Source organism: Mchenga conophoros, linkage group LG4 (genome assembly GCF_057382185.1).
Source record: "Mchenga conophoros isolate Kocher_MC1m ecotype Shallow Benthic linkage group LG4, M_conophoros_male_GT1.1, whole genome shotgun sequence".
Classification (NCBI taxonomy): Eukaryota; Metazoa; Chordata; class Actinopteri; order Cichliformes; family Cichlidae; genus Mchenga; species Mchenga conophoros.
Window position 1 is genome coordinate 30,614,431 of NC_140529.1, and position 14,841 is coordinate 30,629,271.

The window sequence follows — 14,841 nt, forward strand, 5'->3', positions numbered from 1 at the left end:
TATTTGACATTTACCACTAATGTATCATCAGCATTAATTGAAATCAACCAATACTTCTGCAATACTAATTATTCCAATGCTAATTTGGAGCTAATTAGCAGGGGCCAGTACTAATTGGCAGCTATAAGATTTTATGTCTGATTTAATTTCAGGAAAACATAAACAATTCTAGGATGCTAAGACAGGAGACATGAATTGTGTTCATTCAGCTTTTTCTGGCTTGTCTTTCTCTTTCTTCTTCTTGGTTTTTATTTAAATCTTTTTTTTTTTCATTTTTACATTATTTTTTTCCACTCTCACTATGTGACAGTAAGCTTTTTTCTTTTTATTATTATAAGGTTATGACCTTACGATATAAAGTGCCTTGAGGAAACTGTTGTTGTGATTTTGTGCACATAAATAAAACAGAATGTAATTGAACTGAATTTTAAATACCTATTAGAATAAGTCTTAGTTTTTATTGTTGTCATTCTAGCTTAATCAATGGAAGTAATACAATTTTTACTATATTTCAGTTTAAGTTTCAACACATGCATGAGGAGAAACTAAATCTAAAATGTCCACACACTACATTAAGAAATAATAGTGCAGAACACAATGCAGGATACCAATGATTCTACCCATGGCAACCTTGCTATACCTCAAACAATCTAAACTGAGCACATGCATATATAAATATGTTTTCTGTAAACAAATATCTGCATATAAATATTCAGAATATGTAGGCAAAGACAACATTTTAATTAAAAGCAGCTTTCTGGTTTCCATTTTTAATCTTATTGCAGTTCAAGTAGTATTTAACAGTGATGTTTGAGCGAAAGAGTAAATGCAGTCTGGAAACCACTGGTGTGACAAAAATTTAGCTTTATATTCATCACTTAAATAATGACTGGCAAAGAGTCAAAGTTCCTACCAAGATAACAGAATAGTTTTACTGCTACCTAGCCAGTAGGTTTCCAGATTGATGGGTACATGGATACATCAGTCTCCCCTTCTAGAACTGCCATTCTGATTGGCTAAAGTGAAGGTGCATTTGTGATTGTGATCATCAAACTTGTCCCTATTAAATATAAAACATGTATAGTATTGTTAGAGCTATTCAGATGAGTCTGAAACAACACTCCAACGCTGATAATATCCACATGTAATCCCAATACATCTAATGTAAACTATGTGATTAAAAAAACCTCAATTAACCAGGGAGGTCAAACAGAAAACACATCTACTCTTCTTAAATTACTTATTTTCATACTGTATAACTCTTACCAGTACATACTAGTAGTGCTACAGATAAATATTGTTTGGCCTTTTTGTGCAAGTAAAAGAAAAATGTAATTGCCAGGCAATGATGTCATAATATATATACAGTGGTCCCTCGCTATAACGTGGTTCACCTTTCACGGTCTCACTGTTTCGCAATTTTTTGGGGTGCAATTTTGCATGCTTTTTTTTTTTTTCTTAAAGCGCATTGTGTCAATGCACTCATAAATCATCGATCACTAGCAGTGTGATTCTGAAGTGCCGTACTGTATGTTTGTAAGTTTTCTCCCCAACAAACACAACAATGTCGACGAAACGTTTTGCAGCCTCAAAGGCAACCGCGGGTGATTTTGATTCTATAATACTGGACTTGTTTTTCTACAAAGGTTTGAACTCTGAGAGTGTTTAAACAAGAGAGAAAAGTGTGAAAGTGTTTGTGCCTCTCTGAGAAAAGTGTATAAAGAGTGTAGTGAGGGGTTTTACATCCTTAAAACAGGGGTGTCAAACTCCAGGGCTCGAGGGCCGGTGTCCTGCAGGTTTTAGATATCAGCCTGGGTCAACACACCTGAATCACATGATTAGTTCATTACCAGTCCTCTGGAGAACTTCAAGACATGTTGAGGAGACAATTTAGCCATTTAAATCAGCTGTGCTGGATCAAGGACACATCTAAAACCTGCAGGACACCAGCTTTCGAGGCCTGGAGTTCGACACTTGTGCCTTAAAACATCTATAATAATTGTAAAAATTAAAGTTGGCTACTTCGTGGATTTCACATATCACGGGTTATTTTTAGAACGTAAACCCCCGCGATAAATGAGGGACCACTGTAGATATATATTATCTATCTATTGATAGATTCCTGCATTTAATATAAGTGACTGAGATGAGGTTACAGAGGTCATTGCAATGCAACCATTGCAATGGGTACACTGGAGCCTTTAGATGTACCTTGGTAGTTTGGTTGCTAAACTCCTGATGATCTTTTATTATCTTGGTCCAGCTACAGTGCTGTATCAGTTCAGTTTGCTTATCAAACATGGAATTTTTTCACATTATCTTTTTTTTTTTACCACCAAAGGAGGTCATATGGAACTTTTAACAGTATTCAACAAAGGCAGAAATATCAGCTCTTTTTTCCAGGCAATAATCTCAAAGTAATCAATGTATGAGTTAAATATCCTCTCATATAACCTAAAATATATAAGCTCTCACTGCGTCTAAGCAATTCAAAAGCCCAGTAAAATGTAATGGTTCCCTTCCCCAAGAGAAGTAGTTCCATTTTAATTCAATTGATTTTGCACTTGTGGTTTCCCGTTGCCACATTTTTCAGTCCCACCAAGATGGTCCCTGCATTTTGAATAACATCAAATAAAAGGCAATCATTGGTATGGATGAGGAGGGCCCTCCGAGACTGGGGCACCTTCACCATGACAAAGACCAAATAGGAAATAAAAGGCGAAACAAGAACAAGTGGGGCCCACAAACTCTAAAACCAGATAATTTGATAGCATACTTTTGTAGAAACCTGGACAATGAAAAGAAAAATGTTTGTTTAGCATGCAGAGGGAAATTGTTTGGACAGACACAGCGGCAAACAGAAGGGGACTGACAGACAGAGATAGCCAGAGTGGGTGGTGAGGTGTTTGTGGGTTTGCATACAATAAAATGTTTGTGGGGAGAGTGGTGAACTATTTTCAAGAATTGTTTTGTCCATGTGACTTTCATACGCTTTTGTCAAAGTTTGCCTGGATAACTTTACAGACACATTCCTTTTCTTAGATTTAGTTGTTTTATAGGCCACCAAAAATCACAGGCTAGGTCCCCATCTGTCTATATGTACAGCAGCTTTTGTATTGTCATATTTTGTAACCTTTTTCATGAAAAAGGAGCCAACATTTACAGAGTAGAAGTGAGGATGCAGCGAGCAACTGGAACAGAAATTTACAAAGCTGTGTTTGAATCATTCTTCAAAACCAGGGTTTCAATAGGTTATCCACAGAAGAGGAAAAGAAAAAGAAAAGCTTTCATTACCCAGTGCATAAAGCCTAAATGGAAAAGAGACTGTGGAATGGCTGCCTGTGTCTGATAGGGGAATATACTCAGCTCTGATGCCTTGGGTGTTCTGGCCTGCTGCACTCAGGGCTAGCACTGGACCATACAGATTGCTGCCATTATGGAAAGTGGGTCTGTGGTGGCAAATAGACCTAAGCACTCACAAAGCAACGTACACTGCTGTAGAGATCTGAATATACAGTATGGAGTGATTTGCATGAAACTAAAGCTCAAAAAATTAATTTTAATGTAGCTTACTTTGTTTATCCCTTAACAACTTGACACCTCAGGCTTTGATTTTATTGCCATATGTTTTGGATACATTGGGATACAAATAAGTAAAATATTATGCAATATTTAAATGCAAAATCCATGTTTTATTAACTAAAAGTTGCAGTATTAACTATCAGTATAAGGCCATGGTTGTGTTTACCCTTACAAGGGGAACAAGCATGGCTCTAATTTGTGCACTGGTTTCAGTGGTGAGGCAGTGACTCATTTGGAGGCTCGTCTAGTTGAGTCATGGCGGATAAACAAAACACAAGTAATGCATTCTAAAGGAAATTTAAAGCTAAACTTCAATTTAGAGTCTAAAATAATCTAACACCAATGCCATGCTGTGAGCCAGTTTAGGTCAAGCTTGGTCTAATTCTCAGGGTATCAAATATCACAATTTTTGACAAAGCCATTGGCATCTCTGAGATATATACAACATGCCCTTCGGCGCTGGTTTCTTGACACCCTGGGCAGAGAAAGCAAAGACCCAAAAAGTCCCCATGAGGTGGCAGGTATGATAACGTTGGCATAAAATCACACAGATGTCAACTAGGTGACAGAAGCTTATGCCCTGTGTGGGAGGGCTTGTTTTTCTTTCTTTCTTTCTTTCTTTCTTTTTAATATACACTTTCTTTTTTACCCACTCTTTGGTTAGGTTGATGGATGAAAAAACTTGGCCATTTTTAGGAAAAGGCCACAAAGTAGGAGAAAATTACCAATGGCTGCACTGTTAACCAAGCATGCTAGAAAATCCTACCAAATAATACCCAGTGCATTCACCTAGCAGTCCTGACCAAGAGTCTGTATGTCACAAGTTGGTTCCTAGATCAGATGAGCTCCATGTCTGCCATAGTGGATCAAGAAATAAAAATACAGCCTTTCCTTAGAAAATCACCAGATATTCTGCAGAGCTGTATTTTTCATATTCATTTCATGGAACATTTGATTTGGAACCTCTTTCCTCCCAGGGGTTTTCAGTGTTCTTTTCTTCAATGCTCCTCTGCCACTGCTCTTTTGTCATCATGAAGGTGGTTTTGTAATGGCAGCCTTTGGCATTCTGTTCCAGTGTCCTCCACCACAGCATTTATTTCTGCTCTTTATCTGCACTTGAATAGCTGAGTAGTGCTTTTACTTGATTATCTTAGCGTCATTGCAGATAATTGCTTAGTACTGTGTGAACCAAGGAGAACTGTAATTGAAAACTGTTTCTCTGCACCTAAATTGCCCTTCATTTGTGTTGCAAAACGATGTCTTTTGTTGCATTTTTGAATAAAATTTGAGCCATTTGCTTTTAAGTGATTATAAGGACAGATTTGCGGACATAACTTGAAAGATCAATAAATAGAACTCAATTGTGAAACAGCATAAAATCCTCAAACTACCTGACACTAAACAAAATATTATGAGAGGTAATTCAAAGCCCTGTTTCCATATATACAGTAAACATCTTGCTGTGCTCTGCATCTACACATTTGGTCGAGCAATAATGTCGTGGAAATGCTGAACTGACAATGAAAACATACTAGCTTTGTACCTGGCGATTTTATCAACTATAAAAGGAAAAACAGGCTAATGTGTATATTTAAAATTACATATAATCTCATCCTCTAGGCCACAGATATCAAAGCCATGTTATTGTCTGGGCAACATGCTGCCCACTTTGATCGTAAGTCGGCCACTGTAAAGTTTAACCACACTTTTATTTCCTTGGATATATTAATATAACATAAAATAAAATAAAAATAAAAATAAACACAGTTCCAACATTATGTTCCAGTTTTTTAATAAATTTGCTAAATTACATTTATAAAATCTTTGGTATTTTGGTATTTCTGGTAGCTCATTGGGCAAATGGGTTGTAATTATAACGCAGGAACTTTTTGTTAATTCACAGAAAACTGTTTTTTGGGACCTGTTTTGAAGAAAAAAAAATCTATATTAGATAGTGAAAAAAACAACATTTGCTTCTTTCATTTAATTGTTTATGAATTACTTAATTACTTTGGTGTAGTATGAATGGTCATGGAGGAGGCCTGTAGAAAATGTATGCCCCCATTCACATTTTCCAAACTTGTCCAGTGGCCGGATTGGAATCCATGCCAAGCTGATTCTAGTCCCCAGCCCTTATGTTTGACACCTCCGTGCTAAACCAACTTAAATCAGTTTTAAATATACAAAGCCCTGGGTAACAGTACTAATGTCCAATGTCAGTTTATCAGTATGCTGTGTATTTTCAATTTTTGAAATAATTCAGAGCTGGAACAGATGAAAACATGCAGAAAAATCATTCTGTAATATATGAGCTTCAATTGTGGAATTTCAACCATGGGCACTGTACAGTACTACACTCACCAGAACAAGAAGGTTTTGGCCAGGTCTGATTACATCTGTGTGTTCTCCTGGTAGTCCAGCTTCCACCCACAGACATCCATGTTAGGTTAATAGGTGATTCTAACTTGGCTATAGCTGTGGATGTGAGAGTGTGTGCTTGTCTTGTCTTCCTGTGATGGACAGGCAACCTGTCCAGAGTGTGCCTTTCCACTCACTCAAAGTCAGCTGGGATAGGCCGCAGCCCCTGTACAATTCTAAGTTTGATAAGCGTAAAGAAAATGGATGGATGAATGACGTTTCTTAACCTTAACCAGACCCAAGACAACACATCTTTCTCTATCACCATGTTACATAACCCTACCACACAGTCCTCAGGAAAAATGAATCTCCATCACCCACTCCAACTTACTTACATACTTGCATACAGTAAAATCACGGCTTTTCCTTCCCTTGAAAGACTAAACAAAAAAATATACTAAACATAATTTGGCAACACTTACATTCACACAAATTAATTCACAAAGCAAATTAGCAGCAAGTAAAAGTCATTACAGGCAGACAGTTATTCAATTGAGACATGAGGATGTACGCTAACTGAATGGTAAGCCATCATTTACACTCCTGCCATTATTATGACCTAAAGTATTTGCCTCACAACACATGGTTATTGATGCTCATCCTATTAAAAGACAAAAAGGCAACAGATTAGGGATTACTATTTAGTGTAGACAGGAGCACCATCGGGGAGGGCAGGAGGAGCACAGGCCACCCGGCCAGACATTTCCAAAACTGGAAATTATGTTTTTTGGTGTGCCACCCAAGACTTTTAGTCGCCCTCATCTTTTTTAAAGAAAAAATTCTGGAGGCACCCCTGAGTGTAGAGTGTATGATAAGCAAAACTACAAATAGTGTGACTGTAATGTGATAAACCTACACAAAGGTCAAATTACAGCATGAATGGTCTTTAAATCCACAGTGGCATGTGTGGTTTCAAGTTGAAGTATATTCTTTCTGCCATAAACTGTCACATCTACTTGAGTGTGGTGTGTAGAGCCATGTCCTCTAACACACAAAAGCACATTCTCACTCCAGGTGACCCCTAATTCCCCACAATAAGCAAACTTGAGAAGATTTTTGTAGTTTATATTTTGGTTGTAGTATCTGCATAATTAAAGTCCAGTTAGTTTTCTCACAATATAATTCGTGTTAACTACGCTATACAATAAAATGATATTGAAGTTCGGCGTAAATAATTAGAAAGGCTAGTAACTACATAATTAACTGTGTTCAAATTAATATAGAAATTGCCCATTATAGGTTCGACTGATTAAAATGCATAAACAGTTGGCTTTAACAAGTAGACAGATGAAATCCTTTCTCTCACATTAGAACAGTTAATAAATTTGGTTTCCACAAAAACATCATTTAGACAGCAATTAGGTACAAATATGGCCACACTGCAAGTTAAAATTGATCCAGGAAATTGTTTTAATGACATGCTATTATAGGTGATTGAGGTTTTCCCCACCACTGTATACCTGCGCGGCAGACATTTTTTTTATTTCTTTGTTAGCAGTAGGAAATCGACCCTTGAGCAATTAAACACTGTAATGGAGTCTGTAATACTGAGTCGTGATGTAACAGAATATGACTGTGCTCTGGAATGGAACTGAATGTATTACTACAGTTTGTTGCAAAGCTATGAAATTTTCAAAGAGAAAATAATACACTCAGTATTTAATTATTTTTATTATTTTATCATTGAAAAGTTGTGTATATAAGCTATAAAACCCTCTTGATATGTTTACCATATGTCGGGGTTTTGGAGGAACAGCACTACTATGTTATCTAACAACTAGATATTTGTGTACAATGACAAAATAGGATCAAGTGCTTTTTTTAAACTTTACTTTTTAACTTTATTAAAAAAAATATGACTCAAAATGTTCAGTAAAATCTCAGAAATCTAAGAGCAGAATAAAGTTATCTTAACCCAAATTCTGGAATAAGATATGTTACCATAAAGTCTTCAACAGTGAAATAGTATCAACTGTACAAAGAGTAAAAACAGCGATCAAAAGAGATATTACAAAGAAAAATGATGAGTCTGTATAAAAACAAAAAACTTGCAGAATTAAAAGTGAGAGTTGCTGCTCACTTTCCCGTTCCCTCACGCAAAAGATTTTAATTGAATTTTAACACTATGGTAATCACACCTGCTACATGATTTCCCTCTTTCCTCCAAAATAATCCAGCGCTCAGAAAGGTTTTAATTTATTCATGAAGGTTTTCAGAGAGAAAAACTAAATACATGATGCAAATTGTCATTTTGCATGGTGCTGTATAATTGATTTAATGCAGCTTCTTAACATTGGCCTCCCTCAGTTGCATCTGACAGGCCTCAGGTTAATGGTGTGAAAACAGGGACACTGCTTCCCCCAACCTGTCAAATGGTAATTGGTCAACAGTCTTCTTTAATAGCAGGCTGCCATAGGCAACAGCAAACACTTCTTAAATGGTGTACAAAATAATTGGTGAGGAATAAACAAGGAGGGCTTGAGTAAGTGTACTTAATGTCAACTGTGTGTCCCTTTCTGTATTTTACAGGTTATTCATCCATGCACACCAGAGAGGCTAAGGATGCAGGAAACTGGCAGAAACAACAAGATGAGACCATTTAATGATGGTACCCACTAAGGAAAAAAGCACAAGCCAAGTTGAGGTGCTGGATGCTCTTTTAAGTGTTACCACAACTTCACTGCAGGCAAGCCTCAATCTGAAAGCAGATTTTTCTAATTGATACATGGCGATAACATCCAGCATCACACATCTATCAATGAAGAGGAGGCAAATAAAAGGATTGTCTCTGGCCCTGAGATTAGCTGAACAGCTGTACTGAAACGGCAGCGGTATCACACCCCTTTGATTCTTTTGGCCCTGCACATGACTCTCAAAGAAGCACCAATGGCCTGCAGCTTAGGCATGGTGATGAGTGCCTTGTTTTGGTCTGTAGCCATTGTATATTTGACTCATATTGGCAGAGTCAGTGGAGACTGCTGGTTAATTGAGGGTGAAAAGGGCTTTGTATGGCTCGCAATTTGTAGTCAAAACCAGCCACCTTATGAGGCCATCCCACAGCATATCAACAGCACCATTGTGGACCTTCGTCTGAATGAAAACAAAATCAAAAGTATCCACTATTCTGCCCTTAGCCGCTTTGCCAACTTGACCTACCTGAACCTGACCAAGAATGAAATCTCCTACATAGAAGACGGGGCCTTTTCTGCTCAGTTTAACTTGCAAGTCCTTCAAATGGGCTTCAACAAGTTGCGGAACTTGACAGAGGGGATCCTCAGGGGTTTAGGAAAGCTGCAGTACCTCTACCTCCAGGCAAACCTGATTGAGACTGTGACACCTAATGCCTTTTGGGAATGCCCCAACTTAGAGAATATTGACCTCTCCATGAACCGAATCCAGCAGTTAGATGGGTCTACGTTTGCCAGTTTAACTAAACTCACCACCTGTGAGTTGTACACAAACCCCTTCAACTGCTCATGTGAATTACTTGGTTTTGTCAAATGGCTCTCAGTTTTCCCAAACAGAACAAATGAACGAATGGTTTGCGACTCCCCACCCGGGGTCTCCGGTTATAGCTTACTGAGCCAGATTCCTAACAATCCAAACTATCGAAATGCACTGTACATGCTTACCAAAGTGTGCACTGATGAATATGTAACACCATTTATAACTGTGCCCATTGAGTCAACAACACTACCACCAGACTCAACGCTTTGTGGAGTGGAAGACTGTCCATCAGGCACAGAACCAGAAGACACTACCATCAGTACACCTGAAAATGATGTTCAGGGAACTCCTCTGATGGAAGTGAAGCAAGTAACACACACAGGTGCTATCATCACAGTTCAGATTCCTCATCCCTATAAGAAGATGTACATCTTGGTTCTTTATAACAACAGTTTTTTCACAGACATTCAAAACCTAAAAGATATAAAAGAGGACATTGAATTAAAAAACCTTAAACCCCACACCAACTACACATATTGTGTTGCTTCAATACGCAATTCTCTTAGACACAACCACACATGTCTGACAGTCTCTACTGCCCATCGAAATGGAAAGGAGGTAAATGTGAAAGAACCGACTCCTACTCACTACATTATGACAATTTTGGGCTGCCTATTCAGCATGGTTATATTTCTTGGAGTTGTGTACTATTGCTTGCGAAGAAAGCGCCAACAAGATGAAAAGCACAAAAAATCAGGAAGTTTAAAGAAAAACATAATGGAACTTAAATATGGACAAGAGCTTGAGGGTGGGACTATATCTCGAATGTCGCAGAAGCAGTTGTTGGCAGGAGAGAGCATGGCACGTATGCCATACTTACCATCTGCAAGTGAAATGGAGCAGTACAAATTTCAAGAGATAAGTGATACTCCTAAGATGATGAAAGGAAATTACATGGAGGTGCGAAGTGTGGATCACCATGACCGCCGGGAGTGTGATATGGGAATGGCTGGGAATAGTCAAGGATCAGTGGCAGAAATTTCCACAATTGCAAAAGAGGTGGATAAAGTCAATCAGATAATAAACAACTGCATAGATGCGTTAAAGTCAGAATCCACCTCTTTTCAAGGAGTGAAATCTGGAGCAGTATCCACTGCAGAGCCCCAGCTTGTACTAATATCAGAACACCCACAGAATAAATCTGGCCTTCTGTCTCCAGTGTATAAGGATAGCTACCACCACTCTCTGCAGAGACATCGGTCTTCTGATGTCTCTCCAAAGAGGCCCAGTACAGCCACGGGAGGGCCCATGAGAAGCCCCAGGCCTTATCGTTCTGAATCCAAGTATATAGAGAAAACTTCTCCAACAGGAGAGACCATCCTCACTGTAACACCTGCTGCTGCCATCCTGAGGGCCGAGGCAGAAAAGATCCGTCAGTACAGTGCCCACCGACACTCCTATCCCGATGCTCAGATAGAGGAGCTCGAAGGACCTGACAGCCACAAGTCCTCCATGTTGGAGCCTCTTACTCACTCCCGCTCCAGAGACTTAACATATTCACAGATGTCCTCTCAGTACCACAATCTAAGCTATTCCTCCAGTCCTGAATACTACTGCAAACCTTCACATAGCATCTGGGAGCGTTTCAAACTCCACCGGAAACGGCATAAAGATGAGGAGTACATGGCTGCAGGGCATGCACTGCGTAAGAAAGTCCAGTTTGCAAAGGATGAGGACCTCCATGATATTTTAGACTACTGGAAAGGCGTATCATCCCAACAAAAATCGTAACCTATCTAGTTTTTGTTTTTTTTAGTGGACTACACATTGCAGAAATGACACAACCACCTCATCTGACAACTGAATCAGTGGATACTTCCATAATAGAATTAACTTCTCACTCACACGTACCACATTCTCTTTCGACTGTGAAGAAAATGGGGTTAAGATTCTTTCAATTTGTCTTATTATGTAAAGCATTCATGGGAAAAATTATATTGCAAATAAATAATATATATGTTAAAATGGATAATAGGTTTTTTGGGTATCGCATGGCCAAGTCCTGTGACAGTGGATTTGCTGTTGTGTAATATGAAACTATTATAAGAAGATATGTCTACTGAAACCTCAGTATTTTTTGAAGAACTGTTCAGACCCTCAATTTGAACTTTTTTTTCTTCCCTCCTTGCATATATTTAATTCAAAACTATGTACAGATTTGACTTTCTATATTTGCAGTGTTTTCTGTGTAAATGGAAAAGTGTTAGTGGATGAATCAGGTTTAACAAATGGAGCGCTGATCATTCAGATGATCTTGTCTATAAAAAACCGCAAGCCCCACTTTAAACCCATGAGATCATTTATCATTTTATCATTATCAATGCCTGATTTCTGTTTTTGTTTTTTTGTTTTGTTTTGTTTCTATGAAGGCTTTTACATCTTTTACATGATTCAAATGGATTAAGTACCCTGACTCACTTAGTATCTTGAAAGACTTCAAAAGTGCAGTATATGTCATACTTTAGTGATGTTCTCTTAGTTTCACGAACCACCATTTGTAACTTTAGTACCAAAGTAAAAAAAAAAAAAAAAAAGGCTGAAATGTTTACAATATTTCTTCACGGCCTGGGGATCATAACATGCAGTGGGTCCATGAAGATTTTGCTTTTTCTGTCTTATCAGTTACTTCTTCAAAAGAGAAACATTGGGAAATCACAATATCTACACACAGGATGTGGTGTCCAAGCCTACTATTAATCACTAAAATTTCAAAGGGAAGACGGCTATACTTTGTCACCTGTCATTTAGGTACATGGACAGATGTTGTGCCCTGCAGGAGAGCCCGATGGATGAATGTAACAGATATGTATTTTGATCTGTCTATGGCAGCTTTTTATGTATATTTTCAAGGAAATATTTATTTAATGTTATAAACTACGGTGTTTTTGTTTTTCCTTTGCTTCAATATTTCTTCCAGTGTATTATATTGCATAATGTCTGATCCAATAAATGGAGGAAAGTAGTTGGTTTTTCAGATGGGCCGTGTTGCTTGCTGAGAGGTTTCATTTTCTTTTTTATCTGCTAGGCTATTAAATCTTTTTGTATATTATGAAAGCTTCATACCAGGCAAATATCAACAGCTAGAGTGAAATTTGAGAATGTGAAACTGAATCCTCTGACTTACTGGCTGTGAATTTGTATATTTTGAGTTTTTTTTTAAATACATATAATACTTAACACTTTTTTCTTTCTAAGTTGTTTATATAAATCATTCCAAACAGGCTCATGATGATTTATCACATATTTATCAATAATTAGTTGCTTCTCTCTTGCTCATTTTGAAGAAGGGCAATGATGTAATGTATCTTCAATGTAGGATTTGGGTTTATTAAAGAATTTGTGGTAACATTATACATCATTTACTCTATAGTCATGATTTCAAAGTGTTCTCATCGCTGTCAATTTAAGGAAACAAGGAAAACTGCTTATCCAAGTAGAGGTAGTTTTATTTTCAATTATCTCTTTGCATGTGTTCACTCGTCCAATGGATTTTTTTTCTTGCAAAATGCAAATTAATGTACATTTTCCATCCGTCCAAGTTTTATATGAAAATTAAAAGTCAGTTAATCGGAATAAAAACAGTTGATGGACAGTCTAGTACTGAAGATGCAGAAGAAGAAAATGTAGTGAGATCAAGTACCTGAAAGAGTCATTGGTCAAACTTCAAATGAAAAAAAGCAATGTGGAAGTAATTTCCATTTATGTAAATATAACATCTTGATTTGCTTTTTGCATTATTTTGAGAGACATAAAGTCTCCTCATTGCTTCACACAGATCAGAGAGGCTGTAGTCCTCAGATGGCTGATGACGCATCACCTAAAATATGGTCAGAATTTTCCTCTGTGGGAGCAGGAAACACATTTCTTGTCAGGTGTCTCCTTGCTGCTGTTTCTAAAAAAAACACCACATGCATTTCTTAGTAGCGTACAAATGCAAGCACTTCAAATGCAAATGAATATTAAACAGTAGATGATCAATGAATTAAAACATGAAAGAATGGCAGACATATGCTGTTATGTATGAATTTTGTATTAAGGCGAGAATTGAGAGTCTACAATCTGACAATAGAGCTAACCCGAGGAAAGACAATTGTCTGGTGAAAAATGTTTTCATCAGCTCTTTCTTTTCATCCAACACTGAGTGTGTAAGTGTAACTGCAGGCATTTATTACCCTATTTATATTTTTTCTGTCATAATTCTGTGTCCATTCCATCTAAGTGTGTCATGAAGCTGTTTTTATTCATTAATGTGAAATGAAGCATTCATGAGCCTGATGTGAATGTCTTATATAAGCACCTTGTAAAGTGTTAACTGGGTTGTCTGACTTAATACTTCAACCGCCTTAAGATTTTGGGATACTGTATGTGTACAAGAGTAAACTTCCTTTTGTTTTATTTCCAATGTTGATACTGTCGTTAAGTCTCCATTTGTTATTTTTTATAAAAAGCATTTCAGTATCTCATGAGAGCTGTCAGGTTTCTTGTTCATTTAGCTATTTAGCAACCTGTTTTTATACTGCATATTGTAGCACTTCTGTGTCTAATAAGAGTTTTAAGTGTTGAGAAAACCTTTAGAAAGATCAACAGTTGTTGTCCAAGTGCATCAAAACAAACAAGAGCACAAAATGTGGTTTTTTTATTTTATTTCTTAATACTATGTTATCTGCTTTCAGACAAAGTACTGTGAAATAAAGTTAAGGGTGCACATGCAGTGTACACTCAGCATCTTTATTATATGCTGTCATATCAGAATTGCTCCATGTAAGTATTGTACTATAAATTAATGCAACTGGCTTATATAAGTAACCTAAGGGGTAACTGTTTGAAATTGGGTATAACTTCCCATTTAACTTGTGCTATAAGAAATGGTTACCCAAGATTTTATGCCATGATGACTAACTCTGTATACGTAAACTGCCTGATGCAGGTTATACTCATGATAATAGATCAGCTTGACCTACTGAACAATCGAGTCAAACGGCATTACCATCTCTTGGATATCCCGTGGACCTCAGTGTGCAGGTTGCCTCCCTGAATTTGGCTGCAGTAAATGCATACCTTTTTGCCTGGAATATATATTTGAATTCCCCATCCCCCTAGTGCAGGGGTCGGCAACAAGCGGCTCTTTAGTCCTTATAGTGCAGCTCCGCGTGGTTTGGGAAAATAAATTAGAAGTATTTAGCTGAAGTTTATTTTATTTACGTTAGTTCTTTTTTAACTTGTAGTTCTAAATAGGAAGATTATTGTGATATTGAAATATAAAAATAAAATTATATTCTGTTATTTTTTCATCACTCAAAATAAGCGTCACACTCGCGGAAGCCGATATACCCG

General features: G+C 37.3%; 1 protein-coding gene across 1 annotated transcript in view; it reads left to right on the top strand.

Annotated features, from left to right (window-relative positions):
- The window catches only part of elfn1a (extracellular leucine-rich repeat and fibronectin type III domain containing 1a), an 81,091-nt gene extending 66,873 nt beyond the window's left edge, over positions 1–14,218 (top strand). Inside the window, exon 3 of the mRNA XM_085271723.1 lies at positions 8,530–14,218. Within this exon, the coding sequence (XP_085127849.1) occupies positions 8,866–11,238 (2,373 nt within the window). The 5' untranslated portion in view covers positions 8,530–8,865 and the 3' untranslated portion in view covers positions 11,239–14,218. The remainder of the gene's footprint in view (positions 1–8,529) is intronic.
- The last annotated feature ends 623 nt before the right edge of the window (positions 14,219–14,841 follow it).